Here is a 26,044-nt window from a genome sequence, read left to right on the forward strand (position 1 = left end):
GTCATCTTGTGGTCAAATGCCTGTAACAGCAACTAATCCCGTCTCAAGAGTTTTTATTGAAGTACAGTACTCAAGAACAGAACCAAGACAATGAGCTCAAAACAGTACTGTAAATACGATCGCTGTGCTAAATATTCTGCCTTCACTAAGATAATGGTTGTTGGCTTTGATAGACATTGTTAAAAATATATATTTAGTTCAACAATATATCAAATAAATAAAATTCTATTTGCAGTGCAACATATTGTGATGTGTTTTAAACTAATAAATTATCTCATTGGGTAGTTTTCTCATTGGGTTGTGCAGGTGCACCGTGCACACAACGGACGAGTGAATAAATATAATAAATTCTTAAAAAATGTTTGTTACATAGCAGATTTCAAGAGACCCAAGGACTATAATAATAATAATTATTATAATAATAATAATAATAATTCAAGTTTAGACGTTGATATAATATACGAATATTCACAGATTCGCAATAGTAGGTTTCCTGTCAACAAGGATAGTCAAAGTCATCGTATGCGCGCAAACGCCATCCGGCCAACCTTCTTTCTATTGGCCTAGGCACCGAAGAGGAGGCTTTATTCGAGATCTGATTCGCTGACATAAGGGACAATCACTTCCACAGTCATTCAATCGATGCAAATGAGCGAATAGATGCGGAACAGGGGAGAAGGAGAGTCGAGCGGGCGAACCGAAGCAGAGGGGGCGGTGGACAGCTGCCCTTCACGGTCATTTCGGCACATTTTCATACAAACGCGGCCATTTCGTCGGTTGTATCGGAATATAAGAATAAACAGTGACGATGGCACAGTCAGACACCAAGAAGATATTCTTTGAGAACCTCTCTGGAGCGGGGAAAGCCATCGCCGTGCTGACGAGCGGAGGGGATGCTCAAGGTACTGTATACAGTGTAAACCGTGCTGTGACACTATCACGTATGGCGCCGCTGTAGCCAGGTTAAAGCGCCTCAGAGACAGTTCAAACACATCACATTCAATGATGGAATTATGTGCCGATACTGTAATATCAGTGAACTGTTTGCGCAGCGGCAAAATACAACGTCTGTCTTCCACTCATTCATTCTACTACTGGTTAGCATGCTAACGAGACATATCCTGCTATTGTTGACATTTTTGTCGCCTGGTCGCGTGAATAACAGCAGCTGAGGGAGTTCAAGGTCGTACAATACTATGATAATGAACGCTCACAAAGCACTCATAACTCTTTGTTCCTGTATTCAATAACGCGTCGAATGAGACCCACGGAGCATCGAGGGTTGTTGTGGTCGGGCTCAATCAGACATTTTCACACGGAGAATAAACAAAATAGCAATGTCAAAATGGAGCTTTTGTAGGAGATGACACTTGAGATTTGCAGTCCCCGAGTGGGCCTGTTGTGGAATGACCTCATCCGGTGTACGTGATGTGCCGCATACAACACGGCTCCTTCTTTGCTGACGTCCGAGAGGAAACCCTAATCACGTGGACACTGGCTTGTCTGCTAAATACCGTAACTCTTATAATTAACTGGAACTGATGAAGTCCAAGCAGAACAAAGGAGCATCTAAAAAGCTATTGCTGTAACCATTAAACAGTAAATCCTTGTAATGTATTCAATTTCCTTGCTTGCTTAATAACCACAATTCCCCATTGCCTCTTTCTAGTATTTGTTTATAGCATTTAAACTGCACACTACCTAAAATGAAGCGAAGAAACGAAGGTGTTCCCATAGTTTTACTAACGCTGTGAACTTAGTAACACAAAAGCAAAATTAACTTATGAGACCAACTGGAAAAAATACACCTGACTTATATGTGGGTTTTTTTTCCGATTAGACAGAATTTATGCCACAAACCATTTGCTGTGCCAACAACATCAAATAATTCTCTTAAATAGCCATGGATGGGGAATATCTTGCGTCTCCGAATCTGTTACACCATCGTCGTTAGTGCTCCCTGGTTCGTGTTCCACTACATAACAACGCTCCCTGTTTTTTTTTTCTGCCTAATAATTCCCAATGACGTCAATCAGTCGAGATCAAAGTTGACTACACCTCTCTTTTTTACATTGTGTTGCCATCCACGGAGATTGAAAAACAGTAACTATTTTGACAAAGTAAGGAGTAGAATGTTCAGATATCTGTTCTCTGTTGTCAAATGTAAACGTTCATCAGAAAAATGAGAACTCATGGAAAGTACAGCTACCTGACAAATCTACTTAAGTGCAGTTATGAAGTATTTGTATTTCGTTACTTCCCACCACTAGACATTGGCGTTGATATGTCACCAAGGATTAAGTTCTCTGCACTGCAGAGACAACAGTTGCAGTGTGTTGTAGATGCGTTGTTCTCAGCCCTCTCCCTTAGTTGGCCACTAAAAAAGAGGATACGCATGCCTGACAAGAGCTGAACGCCAGTGTCAGAAGGCATTATGTCAATGTGGCTTGGTTCTTTCACTCATTCTGCACTAGAAAGTGTCATTCATGCATAATGAGAAACCTTAACCTACTGTTTGAATGAAATGGTGACTGGTTTTCCTACAGTGTTTAAACTATCCGATTTCTCTTTTTCTGCCCTCTTCTGCCTTTAATGGCCTCAGTGTTGCTTAGTAACTACTGTACGAGCCAATTCCTGTCGGGAACACTTCCAGCTTGATTGTTTATATCAGACATTTATCCACCTTTCCTATTTGACTGCTGGGGGTTTAAACATTTTCCTAGCTGTGTCAGTGTTTGACTAACGTGCCGTTGACATTCAAGTCACAGAGCGACATCTTAGCAATTACTGAGTTCATTTGGATGCACCACAAGAGTAGGAGCTGAGAGACTGTAGAAGGAGCATTGAAGCATTTTGACCAAATATGGTTCTTTGCCACAGGGAGAAGATAAAAATGTCCTTGAGCAACACACTCCTAGCACAGAGAGACACAGACATGACCACACTGAATCCAAGCAATTTAACTTTTATAAAACTACTATCTTCAGATTGTCATAGAAGTGTTGAACTTGTTTTATATATCAACTTAGTCTTTACAAGTAAATTACCTGCAAAGAAAAGTTAAAGCTTATGGTTCAATTGGTCATGCGACACTAAAAGACACAACTGGACTGTATGACAAGGCTTTTTGGCCTTTTATTCGAATATCCTGGAAACCAGGCCTTTCTTTTTAATATTGACACACTATTTGATGCAGTAATTGGACTCGTAACGAATAACACACTAGTTATGCTGGTTGAGGCAAAAATAATATATTTTTTTACTAGTAATTATAGCCAAACCTTAGTGATGTCATGATTCACTAGTGCTTGGAGGCATAGTTTTTATTTTGTCTCTAGTAGAACTATCCATCCATCCATCAATTTTCAGAGCTAAAGCTTATCCCAGCTGACTTAATGCCAGAGGCAGGGTACACCCTGGACAGGCCGTCAGTCAACTGCCAGGCACATATAAAAAAAGGAGCTACAGATGTGTGTTTGTCTTCTTGAATTGTTTGACAATTGTCACCAGTTTGAAATGTCACCTTCAGGACAAATGGATGAGAAATTACATGAACATGCAGTGTGAGCCGTCAAGAATCATCAGTTCAGATATTTTAAATCCTGCAGCTGAACCCTGGTTTAACGTACCGTATTTTCACAACCGTAGGGCGCACCGTATTAAAAGGCGGAGTCTCAGTTACGAGGTCTATTTCTGTATTTAACACATACATAAGGCGTACCGTATTATTGGGCGCAGGCATGGTAAAACATACGCTAGCTTAAAACATACGGTAGGATGCATCCACGCTAAAACAATGTTTTTAAAAAGGCAGCGGGAGCAAAAAATAGTTCCGTTCTACTTTATTGAAGTATTTAACAATGTAGTCACGTTATTTTTTTATCCAGCCTCATCCACAAATCCATCAAAGTCCTCATGTTCTGTATCCGAAATGAACAGCTGGGTAAGTTCTCAATCAAACACGCCAGGTTCGAGTCAGTCTCGTTGCTGTGCGGCTCCTCAGAAATGATGCCAGCTTTTACGAAAGTTCAAACAACAGTGCAAGCAGACACGTTAGCCCAAGCATCCACAATCCATTCACAAATTGTGGCGTAACTCGCCCGGCGCTGCCTCCGAGTCTTAGTAACGCCGTGTTCACCATCTATCATCCATCGGTCCCACACCGCTCGCAACTTCACTTTGAACACCCTGTTTACACCGATGTCCAGCGGTTCGAGTTCATTAATCGATTGCTCGAGTTGGTCTTCCAACTCGGGCCACCTCGCCTTGTTTCCATGTTTTGTTTTTCTTTTTTTTTCCGCAGAAAGTCAGCTTCGTCTTCTTGACTTGGCGAAGCTCGTTTTTCTGCTCCCTCGAGTTGGTCTTCCAACTCGGGCCACCTCGCCTTGTTTCCGCGTTTTCTTTTTGGACTGCAGTCAAGCCAGCCTCCACTCGTAAAGTAGCAGTCAAGCCAGCCGCCCTTAATTTTGTTCATACTATGCATTACGGTAATAGGTCGCCAACTCGCGGCGAAAGCCACCTTCAAAATAAAAGCTTCCCAATAATACGGCCGTCAGTGCTCTTCGGTTAAGGAATGCAACTAGCAAAGTTAATTTGAATCTTGAGATACATTAAAAAATGTAGTTTATTTGATATCTTAGGAAAAATAAACGGTAAATGGACTGCATTTATATAGCACTTTATCTACAACATCACAGTGCCCAAAGCGCTTTACAAAGCCTCACATTCACACACACATTCATAAACCAATGGGCGACTGCTACCATGCGAGGCGCTGCCAGGCCCACTGGGAGCAAATTAGGGTTCAGTGTCTTGCCCAAGGACACTTCGAAATGTGGACAGTCGTAGCAGGGATTCGAACCTGTTCTACCTACTGAGCCAAAGCCACCCCAACATAATCCCATTGGTATTGCAAGACAAGTCCAGATATGTGTGACAGACCACCAAGGACTCCACTAAAAGAGGTTTGATGAAGATCTGATATTGTATTTCAAAATAAAAGTCTACAAAAACTAATAAACTACATTTTTTAATGCATCTCAAGATTCAAATTAACCTTGCTGGTTGCATTTCTTAACCGAAAAGCATTGACGTCCGTATTATTGGGAAGCTTTTATTTTGAAGGTGGATTTCGCCGCGAGTTGGCAACTTATTACCGTAATGCCTAGTATGAACAAAATTAGGGGCGGCTGGCTTGATTGCTACTTTACGAGTGGAGGCTGGCTTGACCGGCGCTATGTACCTACTGGGGGTGTGCCTTTAGCGTCCTCCTTCACGCGCACCCTTCCCCCTTTACGTCCGCATGCTGTCCTCAGCCACGTCCGCTTTTCCTCTGTATAAGCAGCATGTCGGCAGGAAATGCTCCCTGTCAGTCAAGCAGATTGCTCGTCACACAACATTTATAGATTTTGGAAATCGGTGCACACATAAGGCGCGCCGCATTATAAGGCGCCCTGTCCATTTTGGAGAAAAATTACGACTTTTAAGTGCGCCTTATGGTCGTGATAATACGGTAAGCAATTGTATGGCTTTTTAAAACATACGTATTGTATCATTTTGGGGGCGAGGTGGGCACTGGGCAGAGCGCTTTGCTTTTGGATAGCAATATAACAGATATGAGACATTTTTGCCACTGATGTTGATGACGTAATAGTGTAGTAATCTGCTATGGGCGCATACGTGAATTCACTGCTGCTGCTGTGCTGCTGGTAGTGCGTCATCAGTAGTTGTTTTGAATGGGCTGGAGGATTGAACACCACTGGCCAAATTGTCTGGCAAAAGCAGGCCCTGTGCAACCTTTGACACACAGATATGGACACATACATGTAAATAAATGTATATCAATCTTTTTTGTCTGTCGGTATTGGCATTATGGAATATGCATGACAACATTTGATTGTAGCAGTGAAATGATATTTTACATTGTGCAAGATTCTTCATTTTGTCCTCTACTGTTTGTTAATTTTGTTTTTTGTTTCAGGGATGAATGCTGCTGTGCGTGCTGTGGTTCGAATGGGGTTATATGTTGGTGCAAAGGTTTATTTCATTTGTGAGGTAAGTCAGTGCTGCTTATTGTAGGATTGCAATGTACTGTATCTGTCAATGCTCTGGTCTGTATAAAGTCTACAAGTTGTCTGCCTTTGTTAAAGACTGGGTAGTTAGTTTGCTATCACGCAGGAAACCATGCTCAGCACACACAGCCTTTGTTCCCACCCATCTGTGTGCGTGATGCTGCTCCTTGCTCAGCGTTTGTTATATAATTGACTTGATGCCTTGTTTGAAAGATTCCTCCCACTCAGGGACTCAGACCTTATATTAAGGCCCCTACAGAAGACTGTGTGAGGATAGTCTTACTCATTTGGTCAACATTATTGTCACGCATGATCTTTGCCAAAGGCTACCGACAAAACCAAAATATATATATATTTTTGGGGGGGATAAATACACACCAGAGTTTTGACAAAAAAAAAAAAAACACCTGCGTACCCCACCTACATAATTAATTTAATTTTAATCATGATCACAATTTTGGGTGCCACAGTTAAATGAGACTGATTGTCAACAATATTTACATTTAGAATGGGCACTCTACTGTACATCTAATCGAGCACTTTCTCAACCAGTAGTCAGCCAACCACCCAGGGGCGAACGCATGCGTAAGGCTTCATTTATATTGTTTTTATTTTTTAATTTATATGTTAAAACTGGGTCCCAATAACGGTGGCCAGAACCGCATATACTGTACTTTACAAAATTGTTGGCTTACATTTGGCTTGATTGGCTGGCTCCAACAAAATATACAACAATTTTGGGGTGCATTATTAAATTTTTTTTGTGACAAGAAAAAAAAAATAATAATAATAATAAATATATATATATATATATATATATATATATATATATATATATATATATATATATATATATATATATATATATATACACACACACACACACACACAGTATATATGAATGGAGGGTCAGGAGGCTTTATTAACTCTTCTTCAACACACCTCAAAGATTCTCAGTTCATTTTGGTTTATTCTATCCTGAACCATGAACCTCTCTTTGAGCCCAATGAATTGTGGCAAAGACAATTTGGAATCGGCAGTCTTTCTCTCCCGAGTTGTTTTCTTTGCTTGATCGAGGCCAATAATTTTACCCTTCTGAAATGTGATTGTTTAAGAAATGAGAAGCACTTCACTCCATTGTTTGCAATACATGACTTGTTAAAATAATAAAAAAATGATTGTACACAATGGAGCACCATTAACTTTCATCCTGTTCAGAAAAAAATATTTTTACATCACATTTACATATTGTTTTTAATCAGGGGTATCAGGGTATGGTGGACGGTGGGGAGAACATAACAGAAGCCACATGGGAAAGTGTCTCCAGCATGCTTCAAGTGGTAAGTAAAAACAATAGGTAAAAAGGGTCATGTTTGGATTTCTTTTGAAAGGACAAGAGACAAATACATAATAATAATAATTTTCACAAATGTCCTCAATCTGGATGATACAGAAATAGTGTTTGTATTAGCAACGAGGCCACAAGGGAAAGGAATAAATTAAAGATCCAAAACATGTTGCTGGACTGCTATTGTGTTTAGAGAAGTATTTCACAATCACCCCAACAGGCTCACTGTAATAATGTGCACCCATGTATAATACGCACCCCTAAAGTTGACCTAAAAAATCTGGAAAACCCTTCTACCTATGTATAATGCATTTTTACAATGCATGATTTTGAGTCTGCCCATATGATCAAAACATGAAGTATTATCTGTTTTTTGTTAGTTTTTTTAAAGAATTATTCAGAAGTTAAGCAAAGTTTGAAATTCACAGCCCTACTTTTATTTAGTAAATGAGAAAACACATAGTTTAAAGAAAACATGAAGGGCCAGGCAAAACACATTTAATTTTATTTTAATGGGATTCAAATTAAACTGTCAAGCATTTCAGAAAAGCATTATCATTAAACAAAACATAACCATGAAGAAATTAATGATGGTTGTTGTTCAGTCATCAGTTGTATTTAAAAATATATATATATTTCACAAATTCTGCTTGGGTATGTAAACTTATGAGCACAATTGTACATATATGCAGTCATATGTAGCCCTGTCATATTGGAATGAAAGTGTAGGCTGCACCTTTTTCATAACCTCTAGGTGGCATACTAGAATGAAAGTGTACAACTGTTTCATAACCTCTAGGGGGCGATGGCATATTGCAATGAAAGTGTACAGCTTATTCATAACCTCTAGATGGCGACATACATTTATAAAATGAGAAAGTCTTTTTAATTTTCCCCTATACCTATGTATAATGTGCACTATTGACTTTTGACAATGTTTTGGGGGGGGGGGGGAATTATACACATTATACACAAGAAATTACGGTATGTAAAAGTCAGTGTAAACTTATTGTTAACCCCAAAGTCCTCCAAATCGAATAATTAATGTTTCAGGTGACTGACTTCTGACTTATTATGTTTTTAAATCAACAGGGTGGGACAGTTATTGGCAGTGCCCGCTGCAAAGACTTTCGCACCCATGAAGGACGACTGAAGGCCGCTCTCAACTTGGTGAAGCTTGGCATCACCAACCTGTGTGTGATTGGTGGAGATGGCAGCCTGACGGGAGCCAACCTCTTCAGGGAAGAATGGAGTGGGCTGCTGGCAGAACTGGTAGAGCAAGGTACAGGAGCAGGCATCGTCAATAGCACAGAAAAAAGATGCAATGGTATGGCCTTGACTTGCGAGTTTAATTTGTTCAGTGATCAAGCTCGTAACTCAGTTTACTCACTTATCAAATCAATTTACCCCATTCAAATTAATTGTTAACTGTGCAGCACCCCAAAAAACACCACTATTTTTGTTACATTTTTAATAACAGGAAATAGAACAGTACTGTAAAATATAAAAATGAAAATCTCGCTTATTACTGAAATTTGGGCTTCAAGTCAAAGCAAAAAAAAAATCGACCAAGCAATGGCTCGCAACTAGAAAAACGAATTTGTTGAAACACTTGTAAGTCAAGGTACCACTGTATATAGTATACAGGAGTCCCATATGTACAGTATTTGGTAAAGGAAAGGGTATTGCACCTGTGTAAGAAACAGACTAAACCCAGTGATTTTTAGTATTGTTCTTGAACTCAGCAGTGTCTATAGCTCAGAGCTATGCGGCTTATTATGACAACAGACTATTTTGGAAATACACTGGGAAAGACAGAGGGACTTCGTTTGACCACAGCGTGTGTACTTCTTTTCAGGTTCTATTGAAGACCAGTCTGTTCAGAATTACTCCGCCCTTCACATTGTCGGGATGGTGGGCTCTATTGATAACGATTTCTGTGGAACTGACATGACAATAGGCACAGATTCTGCTCTACACCGAATCATTGAGGTGGTGGATGCAATTATGACAACCGCACAGAGGTGAGAGCTGGTTGTGTGGGATTTTGTTTGTGCATTAAGTTAGGTGACTGATTGACCCCAACTGAGTTTTGGGGCTTCCCCATATTTTTCAAGCCTTGGTACTCAAGCGAATAAATAATCTTTTCACATGTTATGGTCTTATTTTTCAGTCACCAGAGGACATTTGTTTTAGAAGTAATGGGCAGACATTGCGGGTAAGCGTTAGAGTAATCACGTCAGTAGCAGATTCCCTATCATCAATCATATAGCAGACAAAATCTGTGATTATGTTTTATATTAGCTACCTGGCCTTGGTTAGTGCCTTGGCTTGTGGAGCAGACTGGGTGTTAATCCCTGAGATGCCTCCGGAGGATGGCTGGGAAGAGAAGATGTGTCAAAAATTGTCTGCGGTAACACAGTCTTTTGCTGATCCCATATGTAAAATATTGCAACACCTTGAACTCAATAGAAATAAAAAATACTCTTGCTCCCATTTTTCATTAACTGTATTTCATCCTACATGCAAACAAAAAAAAAGATCCTCCTCAGGCGTGTTGTCCTGCTTTTCATCCCACAACACCGTCTCTAATTGCAGCATAATAAAAGGCCTGTGTGAAGCTTTAGCTCAGTCACAAGTGAAGGTGTTTATTTAAGATAAAGTGCACATTTTAGAGTGGCCTTTTATTGTGAGGCACACTCTATCATGTTATAATCCTTCACTTTAATCAGTAACTTGACCGCTCTCACTTGCCAGGTTGGTGAATTAGTCAAGTCAAAGTTAAGTGCTTACAATTGCATATGTTAATACATTTGTGAAGTTAACCAAATTTTAAATAAATATGACTTTTGTCTGCATGTAGGAAATTTCACATATTTTAGTTTAATTCATGGAGTATTGGATTTAAAAAAAGATGGCTTGTATACATTGATTGCAGAGTTTAGTATTTTGCACAATCTCTTCAATTATGTAAAATTTTAAATTTTTTCTCAGTGTTTGTCTTAATCATTTTAAGTGTTTTTCTGTTTTTGGAGAAATGACATTGTATGATTCAGACCCGTTCTAGGGGCACAAGACTGAATATAATCATAGTGGCAGAGGGAGCCATTGATAGGCATGGGAAGCCTATAACATCTAGTATTGTCAAGGATGTGAGTACATTAATGCACAGGAAAAAAAGGGGAAGCCAGAAGCATGGAGCCTTGACTGGTGGGAATCCGCTGAGATACAGTACATGAATAACAATCCAAATGTATCTTGTGTGTCATGATAAATTGCATCAATATGTTGGGAAAAAGAGCCTGCCAGAAGGTATACACTATGCTGTATAACTAAGCCTGCAATAATGTGACGGCAAAACAGCAAGCTAGGCAGGATATTGCTAATTTGTATAAGTAAACATTCTGCAAACGTTTAAGCTGTTACAGTGAAAGTGACAACTCCCTGTCTGGCCCCTGTGCTTCTGAAAGCCCATGTCACAGCCACAATCAGAATTTTTCTGTCATGCTGTCTCTCCGCCACACCTGTAGAATCGAGCAGGGATGAAAAGGCTGAATATCATAATAGTAGCCGAAGGGGCGATTGACCGTAACAACAAGCCCATTACTACTGACTGTATTAAGGATGTAAGTACAGTGCGTACACCGTTTGACCTCCGGCTGCCTCCTATGTGACCTCTACTACTTTGTTGCTGCCCTTGTGTGGCTTTGACTTTGTCGCTGTGTTTCTGGAATGCTCTGTCCGGCACTCTAGTAGGGTAAGGCACCTTTCACCACTGATCCTGCCGCTACTACGACAAGTGCTAATATTACTCTTGCCACTGTATTAGGACACTGCTAAAACACATGTAAAATGTAGCGGCATTTATACAAAACAACTATCCACATTATTGTTGGCTTTTTGTTTTGAGTCTGCACTATTGATGTGGAGTTCAGGTCCCTGCCCCTCACACCCTGCACATGACTAACATGACTGAAAAATTAGAATGGCTTGCTTGTGCTTTGCTGTTTCCCCTTCTCTCCATTATTATTTTTTTTAATTATGTGCTGTTTAAGTGCTGTTTGTGCTTCTGCATTATGAAGTACGTATTGTTTTTGTTCTTTTTATAACAGTTATTGAGATTTTTAGATACCATTTTAAATAAATCATTTACTGGTAGACATTTTATTGGAATATGCCGTTTCAGGAATCAGTTTATTTGTGTTTACAGATTAATTTCTACATTTAATTCCTCTAGCTTGTTGTCAAATGTTTGGGTTTCGACACACGGGTGACAATCCTGGGTCACGTGCAGCGAGGAGGGACCCCTTCTGCTTTTGATCGTATCCTGGTATGTTCACTGCATCAGTAGCTGCCCCATCTTGCTCTGCAATTTACATGCTTAACCAGCAATTTGACCTGCTACTGCTCAGAAAATCAACTTTCTTTGAACTCTTTGAAGAGTCACAGCGTCAGTTTCAACAGGGCATTATCTATTTAATCCAAGTGTGTCTGAAGAGAAGTGGCCTCAGGTTTCATGTTAAACCTATGACCAGATAAACACTGTATGTCAGGCTAAGAAGGACGAAGACCTTAACAGAAAATAAAACTAAGTTATAATAATAATACATATTGATTTGTATGAAGACCTTGGCTTTCTCAAATGTTGTTACAGGAGTGCCATTCATTTGTGTAATTTTGACTCTAAAGTTTTGTTTTGATGCATGTTTTAGTCCAGTACTGCTGGCTTAATGTTCATGTCAATAAACGGAATTTGTAAACTTTTGACCATAATAAGAATAAGAAAGAATTGTGATTAGTAGTGTTAGTGTTAAGTATGCAGCAATATTGTTCATTTTATGTTCATGCAGGCCAGTCGAATGGGTGTGGAGGCTGTTCTTGCCTTGCTCGAGACCACAGCCAACACGCCAGCCTGTGTGGTCTCTCTAAGTGGTAACCAATCAGTGCGCTTGCCTCTGATGGAATGTGTACAGATGGTAGGTACTCAATTGGATGGCAACACAGTCCAACATTTACAGTAAAAATAAGCATTCATCTTTAGCTTTATTGTTTATTGTTTGTTGCACTGCTTCATCCTTGAATTTCATAGTCTGTTGCATTGTATCTCTTGATATATGGTATGGTTAAAACTTGAGACATAAAATATATAAATAATAACTTTGCAGTGTGACTGTGGGATTAGTTTTGCTTATTAATGTGATTGTAGTCACTTGTTTGCTGAAGAGAATATTTTTTGACACCTGTATTCATAATTTGAATTACTATTCAATCCTGCTGTATCCCCTTAGACTCAAGAGGTGCAGAAGGCAATGGACGAAAAAAAGTTTGAGGAGGCAGTTAAGCTCCGAGGCAGGTAAGACAACCATTTTGATGTTGCATCACTTTCCTTACAATCAAGTTTCCAATATACGGTAGTTGGCTGGCAACCAGTTCAGGGTGTACCCCGCCTCCTGCCCGAAGATAGCTGGGATAGGCTCCAGCACTCCCGCGACCCTTGTGGGGATAAGCGGCTCAGAAAATGGATGGAAGGATGGATGGGTGGTAGTTGGTCTTAGAGACAAATAAAGCTGAACTATGTGTGAAATTATCGTTCTATATAGAAATATGTGCATATACAAAAATGTATAACAAGGAAACCCTTTCTTTTCACTTTAACTACATAATAATAATAAATATAAACATTTGTCTTATCAAAAATACTAAACTCTAGGTCACTGACATCGTATTGTTGTGCATCCAACCTGAGATCAATTTCTGTTCAGTGACACTTGTATGTTCCCTGCAAATGACTTGACCAATCCATTGTGGAAAATTTGCCTTGGTCAACTGGAATCGGCTCCATTTTTTTCCTGTGACCCTGAACAAGCTAAGCGCATAGAAAATGGATGGAATGAAACTTCTTATTTGTTTTTTTTTACTGCAGGAGTTTTGAGAACAACCTGAGGACGTACAAACTGCTGGCTCATCGTAAACCAGAGTCTGAACTGCCGACTGTAAGTCACAACAATTTGTCCTGACCTGATGTGTAGTTGTTGCTAAGTTAACTTTCTACCTCCAAACCCAAACAATAGCACACACTCACATGCATTTAATGCATGTTTATAGTTAAGTGCTTGTCAACATGTAATTATCAGGTCAGGTGTTCCGTTCTGTTACTTGTAGAAGACCCAGTTTATATCAGCAGCAGTGATCGAAGACACCTTTACGCCATACTGAGGGGGTGACTGTGCTGATCTCCCCAATGGGCTGCTGCAGCCTGCTGCTATGCCTCGCTATGGAGGCAGCTTTAGACAGAAAATCAGTGAAGTGTGGAGGCAGCATGCCCTGGCTCGTGCTGTGGCGTTCCCATCAGGGGCACTCCTGCATCTGTGGTAATGATCAAGGCAGTTCGAGCGTGTACCTTGGAGCAGAACATGACGCATATATTGATTTCTTCTGTAGTGCCTGTCCGTTAACTGTTACAACAAACCAAACGAACTTGGTGATATACTGTAGCTCCAGATGTTATGTTTCAAATATTTGAGAACTGTTTACTAAAAAAAATATTTTGTTTCTGATTATACAAAGGATTTTTGCTATGATTCTTGTGCCATCAGAGCAATTTCAACGTGGCAGTGTTGAATGTGGGCGCACCTGCGGCAGGCATGAATGCGGCTGTCCGTTCAGCTGTCAGGGTGGGCATCTCAGAGGGGCACAAAATGTTTGCTGTCAATGATGGGTTTGAGGGATTCTACAAAGGTCAGGTAAGTAGTGGAACACTTTCCCATTGCATGTCATTTATTTCCTCACAAACCATCACAACCACACTAGATTTTACTGTTGCAATGGAAATTAAACTAGAATGGAACACTTGATAGAAACACAGAGCTCTACCTTAAGAACAAATTGTACAACTTTAAACCTGTAAATACTTACCTTCTGTATATGCTTTATCCGTCTCTCCCTTTTTGCTCTGCTTAAACTAAACCTGGTGTAGTATCAAATTAATCCAATAGAGGTCCTCGTAGAATAACATACAGACTGCCACTGCATGGCACACATCCTGTGAATTATGATAACATCAGTAGATTTTTGTGAACCAAATTAGCAATTACTGAATAGTAAAAGCAGGCAGACGTATTGAGGTGATTATCTATCTGTTGTGTGACTTGGCCGTAATCCGGTAAATCGTGTTTTTTGCCTGTTCCTTGACTGGTAATACTGGTGGCACATCTCCTTTTATCTTGTCCTGACCTTTTCAAAATCAGTAACCTTAATTCCCTTGACAGCCAACTCTGGCAGATTCAAAGGCCAGCACATAATGAACAATGTGGCCATTTATCTTCACCAAACTGTCTCCAATACCAGTGGTTAGTTAAACATCCCTTGTGCACTCTGTGCTATCTGAAAACTGGCTGCTCCTATTGACCCGAAGAAAATGAGACCTGCAGGGAGTAATAGATTTCTCTACTTCAGTGCTCTACAGGTCCACTTCCTCCTCTTGTGAAAAAAGAAAGTGTACCAAAAAATCCCTTTTCATTTAACACTGTGACCCCAAGGAGGAAATGTTTTATATGCCGTAGACTGCAGCAATCAGTAGGACAAAAGTCACTCGAAGTAAAAGTAACTTGTGAAAGCAAATGTTGCTCCTGTTTTCCCTTCAGATTAAGGAGATTAAATGGTCTGATGTTGGAGGATGGACAGGACAGGGAGGATCTCTGTTGGGAACTAAAAGGTAACATCACCATTACTTGCGTAATTGTTTCTGTTGCTTTTAAAATGGGGCATGCAACTTGTAACAAATGATTAAATTGTGGTGACATCCATTGCATTGATGGATTTAAGTTTCATTACTGCAGCAAACATTTTTCAATTTAGGGTAATCTGAATTAATGTTTTCCTTCATAGAACACTCCCCGCAAAACATGTTGACAAAATTGCTGAGCAGATGCGAACTCACAACATAAATGCACTGCTGGTGATTGGTGGATTTGAGGTATGTGACAAACTTCGAGTGCGCTAACATCTTTCCTTTGTACCTATAATCTTACAAACTGCTTTTTCATTATGACAGCAATTAATGTATACAGTATATAAATTACAACAGTGATGCCATTCATTTCCCATGACAATGATTGGTATATTTTGTATTTTGTTATCTATAAATTATACCAGAATATCTAGAGTTATTTATTGTATTTCAAAAGTAGAATTTTGATGTCAAAACAAGTACCGTATTGATTTGAGATGAAATGTAACTATTGATGGTCTATATTGTAGTTTATTATAGTATTTTCTTTTTTACAATTGATTTCACTGAATTCAAGGGATTGTTTTTTTTTTTTTTTATTGCTGTGGTATTTGTTGCTCATTCCTGTCAGTCCTCTCCTATTTCCAATGTTTGTTTTTCTGTTTTGTATTCATGTTCATCATTATTTTTCAAACATTCTAAATTTGATTTATTTTGGGGGGAACTAATAGTAGTCAAATGTTACAGTTAATTTATTAGTTTTTGCTTTTATTTAATTTCATAAAATCCTATCTGTGTCATCTGCTTTGTCCTAAATGAGATGTTTACAGGTGTATATCGTATGTACAGATATGTATTTGCGTGTGTAATTGAGAGACTCGCAAATGTATGTAGAGCGGTATCTGTCTTTTCGCTGCTTTCCGTTGTGATAGGCTTGGCTCTTCCCCTTGGCACCCTCCACATTTGTCTTTTCCCTTCCTTGTGGCAAGTAGCACCCACTAAAAACCACCCCCCTCTCCCAACCCCACAAAAGCGCCACCCACCGCAAACACTAAAGCACTCGGCTCTGCCCTGCAGGCCTTCCTGTCGCTGCTGGAGTTGTTAACGGCGCGCGGGAAGTATGACGAGTTCTGTGTGCCCATGATCATGGTCCCAGCAACAGTCTCCAACAATATACCGGGCTCAGACCTCAGCATTGGGGCTGACACAGCTCTGAATGCCATTACTACTGTAAGTCATGAGCCTGGCAACTAGAGTAGCTGAGCAGTACACAAATACACTTAAAATACACACGTATGTACTCGCCGCACTTGTTGGAAGAATCAACCACTCAGAATATGTTGCTATAGAAAATGCCATCTGACAGCCACAGCCTCCCTATAGCATGACAAAGAGAGCAAGATGAACATTGTCATTCTCCTTTTGAGGCAAGACTCCTGTCCCTCTCAGGTAAGTAGTACAGTGACAACATGGAGGCATGGTGCAGGAAGACCACCGCTGCCTGACCATCTCAACAACTGGGTTTATGTTCTCCTGCACTCGCATCCAAAGGGGGGTGCAACATCATGGCTATGTTGTTGTCTTTGGCTCTCGATACACGCTAAATGCCCATTTTATAATGCATCTGCTCAATTTCATCATAAACACTTTCCATCAATATTATGGTGTGGGATGTCTTGAAGCCACCATCTGCCGCATTTGCTCGTCTGTTTCCTTCACTATGTACGCTATGCTGACTGTATCAATGCTTGCCTTGTCTGTACTCCCTTTGTACAGCAGCTATGGCAGTCTCATCGTTTGTGATGGTTCCTCACTTAATGCTGCAATGAGCTCGTCATGCTCCGTTTGTCTCATGTCATCTGGTGTAGTTTGACAACTTTCCACACCCCAACTTCTTTATCTTTTGTGCTGCTTTCTTCATTCTTCATTCCATTCTTCATGTTTGCTCGTTCATGTCCATTTTCACGCCACGTTAAAAGGGGCAATCACACGGAAAGAGGCGGAAGGGCAGATACCCTCTCGAAAACCGAGAGGGTTCTACCTCTCAGTTGGCTCTAACACATATTTAAACGCTGCCGCTTCAGGCGCTTGAGAGTCTGCTGCAGCTGTATGAGGCACGCGCTACCTATGAGGAGTTTTGCATCCCGATGTGTATGCTGCCTGCCACCATAAGTAACAATGTACCGGGTACAGATCTAAGTATCGGTGCAGACACGGCCCTCAATGCCATCGTGGAGGTAAGGCGGTTGACCCTCCACACCACCTTGTATAAATGTTGATGAGAAGAGGATGCAAATGAAGGGGTTAGGGTCGGGTTAGGGGAAGAGACCATCTAGCAGTATGAAATGCTTTAATGGGACTCTTTCCATTTCAGTGAGAAATTGACATTTTACTATTTTGAACAGCAATGTGGGAGTTTTGTTGTTGTTTTTTTTTTGGGGGGGGGGTGTCGATGAAAATTCATGGATAACAAAAATAATTATAATGTATCATTTAAAATATTTCAGTTGAATTAAAGAAACCAAAATGTTTTTTGTGATGACCAATGATGCTACTACTTTTAAGGCAAATGAGGCATAAACCTTAAATTGGGTGGTGTTCCAATAAATGTGTTAAGCATTGTAGCTCACTAACCTATGTGCACACATAGATAAAACATTTCTGTGCACATGAAAACTTATCTGTCTGCTGTCCAGTGCATGGAAAAGCAATGGGTGGCACTTGAAGTAATTTCCAGAAAATACATATCCATACAGTTCACCTCTTAATAAAAGGAAAACAACAACAACAACAAATTGGTTTACTAAAGGCACATGCTCACTATGACGTCATAGAGATAAGACTTTTTTTGTGTTTGCTTAAGAGTGTTCCAAAAAAAAAGCTTTGTTTGTGAATAAAAGGCCAGGAAAATAGTATATTTGTATTTATACCTGTTATATTTTGAACATGGCCTTGAAAGATGTTCACTAAAGTCTCTCATTATTTTTAAGGTTCTTTAAAGCTAACACTTATGTACTGGAATCTTGCACTGCCAACAGAATCCACTGATTAAAAAGTCATGCTAATGGATACAAATACTGCATAGTTTTAGTCTTGATAACATTTTTTTATATTCATTACTCAGTACTCAAACCAAATATGAATTGCATTTGAACTGTAATTGTGTTTAAAATCTGATGTGGTCTCTTATTTTAATGCAGGACTCCTGTCGATAGCGAACTGATTCCGAATGCTGGATTTGAAAGGAGAGAGCTATGCTATTGCCCTGCATTTTGTTGCATTGCATTCCATTTGTCGTGCATATGAAATACAATTACTGTAGTTCTCCTTCTGGCTAGCTACATTAGGATGTGGTTTGAACCACTAAATATTATATTAAGACAGAAGGTGATTTGATCATGTACCTGGAGACAGTCAAGTAGAAATTGCTAAAGTTAATTATTAGTCTCATTTTTATCAAAACATGTCACGGAGACTTGAGCAAGCACAAACAAATGAACATCTGTCTACTAAGTCTGCAAACCGCATTTCTGTATAACAGCCGCATTATACTGCATGTTGAATGTCCTTTAAATGTTACTTAATGCTCATTAGATGCTTGTTTGGTTATCCCCTTTTAAAACACTAAACAATTGCTTTCTATGATTTGTGACCCCAAATAACATTTAACTTGTGTAATACACAAGTATGCGGAAACATCGGTCCATGAAAACAACTCAAAGAAATTTGACCTTTTTTATAAAAAAATTATAATTATTAATAATATTATTCCAATTATGTGAATAAAGTAGAACAAATTTTACCCTTATTATTGCCTCACTAAAGAGTTTGCCTGCTAACATATTTAACAACAAACATTTAATTAGGGAAAGCTCAGACATCTGACCAGTGTGCAGTAATAAACTACCACATACTAACATTGCATATGTGCATGCATCAGACTTGCGACCGCATCAAGCAGTCAGCCAGTGGGACAAAGAGGCGCGTGTTCATCATTGAGACCATGGGGGGCTACTGTGGCTACCTGGCCACCGTGGCCGGTCTGGCTGCAGGAGCCGACGCCGCATACATCTACGAGGAGCCCTTTGACATCAGGGACCTGCAGGTGACCAATCATACAAATCCTAACACGCTAAATCTTGCCCTCAGTTGATTGTTAGTCTGAGTTTTTGTCTGATCTTGCTAAACATATTAATTATCATATTTATTTTGTATTCGCATGGAGCAAAGAACATTCAAATGTCACAGATTTGTTCTTGGGTCATCAATTTTTATTTAAATTTAGGGAGTCACAGAGTAACTGTAATTGTTTTTGCCAACAATAATTCAAACAACAGAGTTTGATATATTCTGAATATATATGACACAGACAGTGTCCTCCCACATATTCACCATATGCTCCTGGCAGATTGACCTATTTTTAGATTTTTGGGGTAACTAAAAAACTCACTCATTCCCTGAGTTTCATTTCATGCCTAAGCACTCAAATAAAAAAGTACTGTTGTGGCACCAGCTCGGTGCCAAGGACCTATGTTGAAGTTAGGTGTGGCGCTTCATTTCGACAGGACATTGCCCTGTCTAATAGAAAAGTAATGCTTTGCCGTCATCTTGTGCCAATTATTGTCAGTTCTTTGTGGATTTTCACTTTTCGCAGCAGGGCTTGGTCCCTTTCCCCACAAAAAGTGATTAAAAGAGTGAATACACTTTTCTCCCATAAAGTTTGCCTGAAATGTTTAAAGCTTCAGAACACACGCAAAGATGAACATCCGGGTAATAAGTGAGTCTCCTGTTTACGTCTCTCAGCCTCGATGACAGATCCTGATGTATCGGGGCTGTAAGGTGGAAGATAAAAATATGAAATGTCACCATATCAATATTTTGTCCCACTCCTCATTTCTTTTTTTTTTTTTTTTTTTTTTTTTTTTTATATAAACTTCAATGTTGTTACTTCTCATTTTATCCACCAGATAGCATCTTAGCAGATAGCTAATGTTACTATTTATTACTTCTTCCTCCCACAGGCCAATGTTGAGCACTTGACAGAGAAAATGAAGACAAGCATTCAACGAGGCCTAGTACTCAGGTAATAAAAACCATTGTTGTGTTGACAGTCGTACAAAATAATACTGAACTTACAGTAGTTTAAATATTCAAAAATGCATGCACCTAACCAAGCCATTGTCTTTCATGTTAGAAATGAGAACTCTAATGAAAACTACACCACAGACTTCATCTACCAGCTGTACACTGAAGAAGGCAAGGGTGTGTTTGATTGCAGAAAGAATGTGCTGGGACACATGCAGCAGGTAAGCTCTCAAACTGCCATTTGACTGAGCACAATCAGTGTTTATAGAGGAGTGTAATATCTTCTATATTTGGGGATTGCGTTTTTGTCAATAGTTTGCCCCGTTTCTCACAGATGGGCTTTGTTTTGTTTTCGACTTTGTGCGTCTTGAGATTAGCACAGATAAAACTGGATCAAACAGTGTTTTGGTGAATCCCAGGGGAGACATTGGCTTTTCTCTGCAGCAAGTGAGGCGATACAGAAACAAAATAATAAAGCACATTTGGGAATTAGGACCGTAACTAACAAGTGCATACCGTACATACATTTAAATATGGAAAACAGAGAACCGAGAGTTGTTGGTGTGTGATGCACCATTAGCTTCTTTGTCTCCTGTTTCTCTGCTGCAATTATACAGTCAAAGGTGCAGCTTTTAAACTTGAAACAGTTCAAGAATGTCAAAAAACTAATTTTAAAAAAATAGTCGAGGTAAAGGAAAATGAGAGCAATTCAATCTTTCCTAAGGAATTTTAAGGAAAATTTACCACTGATTTATGAAACAAAGTCTGCGAGGATGTATGCCTTACCTTCCAATATGTCATGTGTCGTGTTGGTCTTCAATTATATTATAATATAATAAAGCATAAATAAATTCAACTTAACCAACAGAATTCTTAATTTACTTCACTTAATTACTATGTCCGTCCGTACTCGAAATAATTGTTGTCACTACAAAGGAATGCCAACTCATTCAATGCTTTAAAAGGGGGGAGCTCCATCTCCATTTGACCGAAACTTTGGGACCAAGATCTCTGCCAAGGCAATGCAGTGGGTCACCAAAAAGCTGCTGGAGACGTTCAGACAAGGTGAGACCAGAGTGTCTTTCCTTATTAGAGAAATGATCTATGCTAGTCGATGGTCCCTCCCCAGTGAGGCGTGGTATTTATTGAGATCTGTCATGGAGTCGCTCTGCCTAGCATCTTGATGTATTTTTGTGCGCTGAATAAGAAATTATTTATAAATCATTTACATCAATTTGTGTCGATAAATGAAACATTTCCCTGAGCTCATGGGTAACACTTGCATGTTGAAGTATGATGAGTCTTAAAGCAACACATGCATTAAAAATTCCATCTAAAGTCCAAATTTCTCTCTTTTTTTTATATATTTCATATACGCATGGTGGATGACATAAGATGAAGGTAAATGTATGTTTTGTTTGTCAAGCTGGCTCCATGACATCTTCCTCTTTTTAGCTCCATGTCCTTGTCAGTTTGTCCCATCCATTGTACTACCATGACAAGCACTGTAGCCGCCTTTTGCTGCCAGTCTACCACGCACTGCATTTTTGTTGTAAACGTACTATACTGGTACACTGCCCATCCAAATAAATCACACACATTTACTGCAATATCATAACATTTATTTCCATCCAGTGTCTTTGCCAGCATGTCCCAAAAATTCCCAGTGGGCTCATGATCAATCCTTTAGTTACTCGTGTCACGGTTCATCAGTTGCAGGGTTTTCGTTAAAGGAAAGAAAACAGTATCCACTGAGCATTCACGATATTCAAGCATGCAATGCTAGCCATCTGTATTTAACATATTTTCTATATTTGTTTTACACAACCAAAAAATTGGTGTTGTTCACATACGTAAAGCAGAAATAGGAAATGTTTTGGCTTTTTAATAAATGTATTAGCCTGTCTTATAAGTGGCTCTTACATAGTTGTTTACACACAATCCCTTCTGTTCCCTTTGCCTTGTGTTGTAAAAAAAAAAAAAAAAAAAAGTATTATTTTCTCAATTACAAGTTATACAATTAGGTTTCACTATGAAGTAAGAGTATTCCTCTCATAAAACTTATACTTATTTTGTTTTCATCAGGCAGTGTACCAGTATGCGTCATACAATACCTCTTCATTGCTCTTCCAAAACCATGTGCAACATGCACATTTCGTGTAGCTTGGCAACCATTTGCTCAATGTTTCATTTGTCTCTTTGTAGTCATGCCTGTTCTCTCATCAGTTGCTATGCCACTGTTGACTATCTGCTGCCGCTACCTATAAATACAGCAAAGTCTATTTTTGACTTCTGTGATTTTTTTTTTTTTTTTTTTTTTTTTTTTGCAGGCAGAGTGTTTGCTAACACTGAGGACAGTTGCTGCTTGCTGGGAATGCGCCGTAGGGCTCTGATCTTCCAGCCAGTGGTACAACTTAAGGGGGAGACTGACTTTGTGTATGTATGATATATCATTTCATCAGTTGTATGCATGGAATCCTTATTCATTTGGATGATGAAGTGGCATGAATTCAGAATTCACTCCACATTTTTTTTTAGATAAGCTAAAGTCAAAGCCTTTAATGTCCAAGGACATATCAGCAAATCTAGCAAGACATCAGTTCAGTGAGCATCTAAAGCCTCAGTTGGCAAACCTTTTTGTTCAAGGGCTAGTTCATGTTTAAAATTGGCTACGCTATTCGTCAATTAGGTTAAAAAATAAATAAATAAACATCCATCCATTTTCTTTTTACTGCTTATCCTCATTAGGGTCGTGAGCTGCTGGAGCTTATCCCAGCTATCTTCGGGTGGGAGGCGGGGTACACCCTGAACCGGTCGCCAGCCAATCGCAGGGCACATAGAAACAAACAACCATTTGTGCTCACATTCACACCTACGGGCAATTTAGAGTCTTCAATCAACCTACCACGCATGTTTTGGGATGTGGGAGGAAACCGGAGTGCCCAGAGAAAACCCACCCAGTCTGTGTCTTTTTACACTTTTATGACAGTCAGCAATGTTAAAATGTTACTTTAAATTGCCTGTACAGTTTTTGAATGATAAAATTGTATTTAGTGTCTAAGTCTTCATTGGGTTTTTGAGGATAATAATCACACAAGCCAGGGAGTGACGTGCATCTTTGGTCCCGTGTTTGTCCACAGTCACAGAATCCCCAAGGAGCAGTGGTGGCTGAAGCTTCGTCCTCTGATGAAGATCCTCGCCAAGTACAAGACGAGCTATGACGTCTCGGACTCAGGCCAGCTGGAACACGTCGTACACAACAGGCCAAAAGACTCGGACGCTTCTGTGGCCATGTGAAGATGTCCGGCCGCAAAGACCAAGCCTGTGTGTTAACTGAGGTGTGAGCTCCACATGTTGTCTAAGCTCCAGTAACAAGGCACCCCTATGTGGACGTAGTCATTGACCTGTAACCTAACCTCAGAAATGTTCCTAGTAACAAATGCAATTACTGTACTCTCACTCACACACACGGCTTCTCTGACACAAAGATGTCCTGGATGTTTATTCATGTCATGTTTGTTTTTAAATTTTGCACTTTCCCTGGCTCCAGTTATGTAGGCAGCCTCTGAGGCCACAGCTGCACAAGGACACTGCTCCCAAAACAGATAACTTACTCATAAAACGTGAGGGATATTGGGCTTTGTGGTGGACATTTCAGGATGAACCTAAAACAGTTGGACATATGCATTCAAACTTCACCTAAAGTTATAGTGCATTTTAAGTGTGTCCTGAAATTTCACCCCAAAGCTTTATATCTTTTTGTAAGCAATGTACATTGTGTCTCTGTCTTTATTTGTAATTAGTGTGAGGCTCAACATGCATGTGAAAGGCATCACTGCTAACAACGCAAGCAAAGAGGAGTGCGTGCCAGGCTGTGTACACTGAGACCTAATATTTATCTTTTTAACATAGTTTATTTTGTGTGTCAACATGGGTATATCGTTATCATGAACTGTAGGCACTGCTGTAACTGTCTGACACAATGCACAAACTTGTTAGATGTGAATAAGAATAAACAATTTAACATGTGTGCCCTATTTATTAGTCACTGAGTTTTGTTCATTTATCACCTGTTTATTTCCCACTTGTACATTTAAGTACCATTAAATATCTTATTTGTTTTCTGTTAATGAGTCACCATCCCATCTGTTGTTGTCAAGCATAGTTTGTTTCTGTGTGGTTACATTATAAATGCACTAGAGGCACAAATACTGCCACACTATAAACACAACAAAAACAGTTTTATTAACAAAATGGATGATGATGTGAAAAAGTTTCATGTGAAAATTATGAAAAACTAAATATTTTAAATTGTGCCAATATTTTGATTTACAGTATGTGGTTGATTTTGTTTAGAATTGTACTACAACCTATTGAGAGTTGCTTCTAATAGTTTGCCGCTAAATAAAGCAACCAAAATCTTACGTCACTATGAGTGTATGGGCTCAGCTATTCACCACTGCAAAATACAAGCACTAGTAAATTATTACCTCTCTCTCTCTGACAGTCCATCCATCCATTTTTTTTTTCTCGATGGCTTTTCCTCACTCGGGTTACAGGTGAGCTTGAAGCTATCCCAGCTGACTGGGCAAGAGGTGGGGTACAAGCCTGACTGGTCGCCAGTCAATCGCAGGGTCTCCGACTGTCAGTCAAAACTGAAAATTATCTTTTTGAAGGCGAACCTTTGGATGATAGTGTATGGTACTTTTATTTTTATTTTTCTAAATCTATATTGATGTTTATTTTAAAGGCCTTTGGACTTGGGTGCTGGATAGAGTTGATGTATTGCTGCAGTTTGTTGTTAATTAATAAAGTGTGGTGGTGGGGGGGATCTGTTTCATTAGTTTCGGATTTTTTTATGGAAGGCTATTACACAAATCGAGTTACTGACTGTGTAGTGCTTTACTTGTCTGACTTCCGCAAAGGCAGTGTGGGTTCAGTTCCCACTCAAAGTGTGTGTCACGTGTGTATGATTATTTGTCGGTATACGTGCCCTGTGATCAGAGGTGGCTCATATTCTCTACTGGTACGTAAGTAGAAGTACTGATTCAAATACTGTACATAAGTAAAAGTTAAAAAGTACAGCTTGAAAGTAAAGTAAACCTGAATTGAATGAAGACGTCTAGACAGAAAATACTCTTATACTTTTATTAACTTGGATAAAAGGGGATGAAAAATCATGTCAGATTTTTTTTCTTTTAACAAAGAGGTAGGTATGTATATTAAAATTATTAAATATATCAATACAAGTCTGTTTCCTCTTTTTTAATAGAGAAATAAAATAAAAGTAATTATTCCAGTTTACCTTTAACTGTTCTATATCATTGGCTCAACCTTTATGCTCAAAGCAATGTGTTGCTGACTTGAAGTGTCGACATCATCCAGCAGTTCTTTCAAATGAGCCCATGGATGGGGAATATCTTGCTTCTCCGAATCTGTTGTATATGCCAAAAAATATGCATATTTAAATACATTATGGGGGAAAGCGTTATATAAAATGGATCAGTGAAATAAGAATGATTTTTTTGCCCCCCAAAATATCTATATACTGTACCAACCATGTACAAAAAAAAAATAATCCCCAATATTCTGTCGACACGTTCATGTCACAAACGGACAGCAGGTGGCGGCAGAGCACCACCACATCCGCTCAGCTTCCGGGTTCATCGGGTCCATTATGACACGGATTCCTTCCTCCCATCAGTCGCTGTCCACTTTGGCTCGGGACCATTTCTGAGATGAGTAGCTTATTCCCGACGCAGATTAACGGTGTGAGGCCGTGTCTGCTGCCACAATTAGGGAATTAATCTT

At 39.4% G+C, this 26,044-nt stretch overlaps 1 protein-coding gene across 7 annotated transcripts; it reads left to right on the plus strand.

Annotated features, from left to right (window-relative positions):
* Positions 1 to 617: 617 nt before the first annotated feature.
* On the plus strand, positions 618 to 24,363 carry pfkpa (phosphofructokinase, platelet a). Of its 7 annotated transcripts, XM_061758317.1 has the most exons (23): positions 619 to 902; positions 5,981 to 6,054; positions 7,334 to 7,411; positions 8,512 to 8,701; positions 9,278 to 9,443; positions 9,593 to 9,637; positions 9,724 to 9,832; positions 10,950 to 11,045; positions 11,657 to 11,749; positions 12,270 to 12,395; positions 12,708 to 12,772; positions 13,343 to 13,412; positions 14,016 to 14,162; positions 15,063 to 15,133; positions 15,307 to 15,394; positions 16,226 to 16,378; positions 17,233 to 17,385; positions 19,089 to 19,253; positions 20,170 to 20,231; positions 20,343 to 20,454; positions 21,199 to 21,298; positions 22,564 to 22,669; positions 23,374 to 24,363. In XM_061758317.1, exons 1-23 carry the CDS (start codon positions 809 to 811, stop codon positions 23,528 to 23,530), a joined length of 2,520 nt encoding a protein of 839 aa, XP_061614301.1. In that variant the 5' UTR covers positions 619 to 808; the 3' UTR covers positions 23,531 to 24,363. The 7 variants fall into 7 exon arrangements, 6 of the variants coding, with proteins under 6 accessions (XP_061614301.1, XP_061614298.1, XP_061614297.1 ...); XM_061758314.1 differs by lacking the exons at positions 10,950 to 11,045; positions 17,233 to 17,385 and adding an exon at positions 10,476 to 10,571; XM_061758313.1 differs by lacking the exon at positions 17,233 to 17,385.
* The last annotated feature ends 1,681 nt before the right edge of the window (positions 24,364 to 26,044 follow it).

Source organism: Phyllopteryx taeniolatus, chromosome 20, assembly GCF_024500385.1.
Source record: "Phyllopteryx taeniolatus isolate TA_2022b chromosome 20, UOR_Ptae_1.2, whole genome shotgun sequence".
NCBI classification, from domain to species: Eukaryota; Metazoa; Chordata; class Actinopteri; order Syngnathiformes; family Syngnathidae; genus Phyllopteryx; species Phyllopteryx taeniolatus.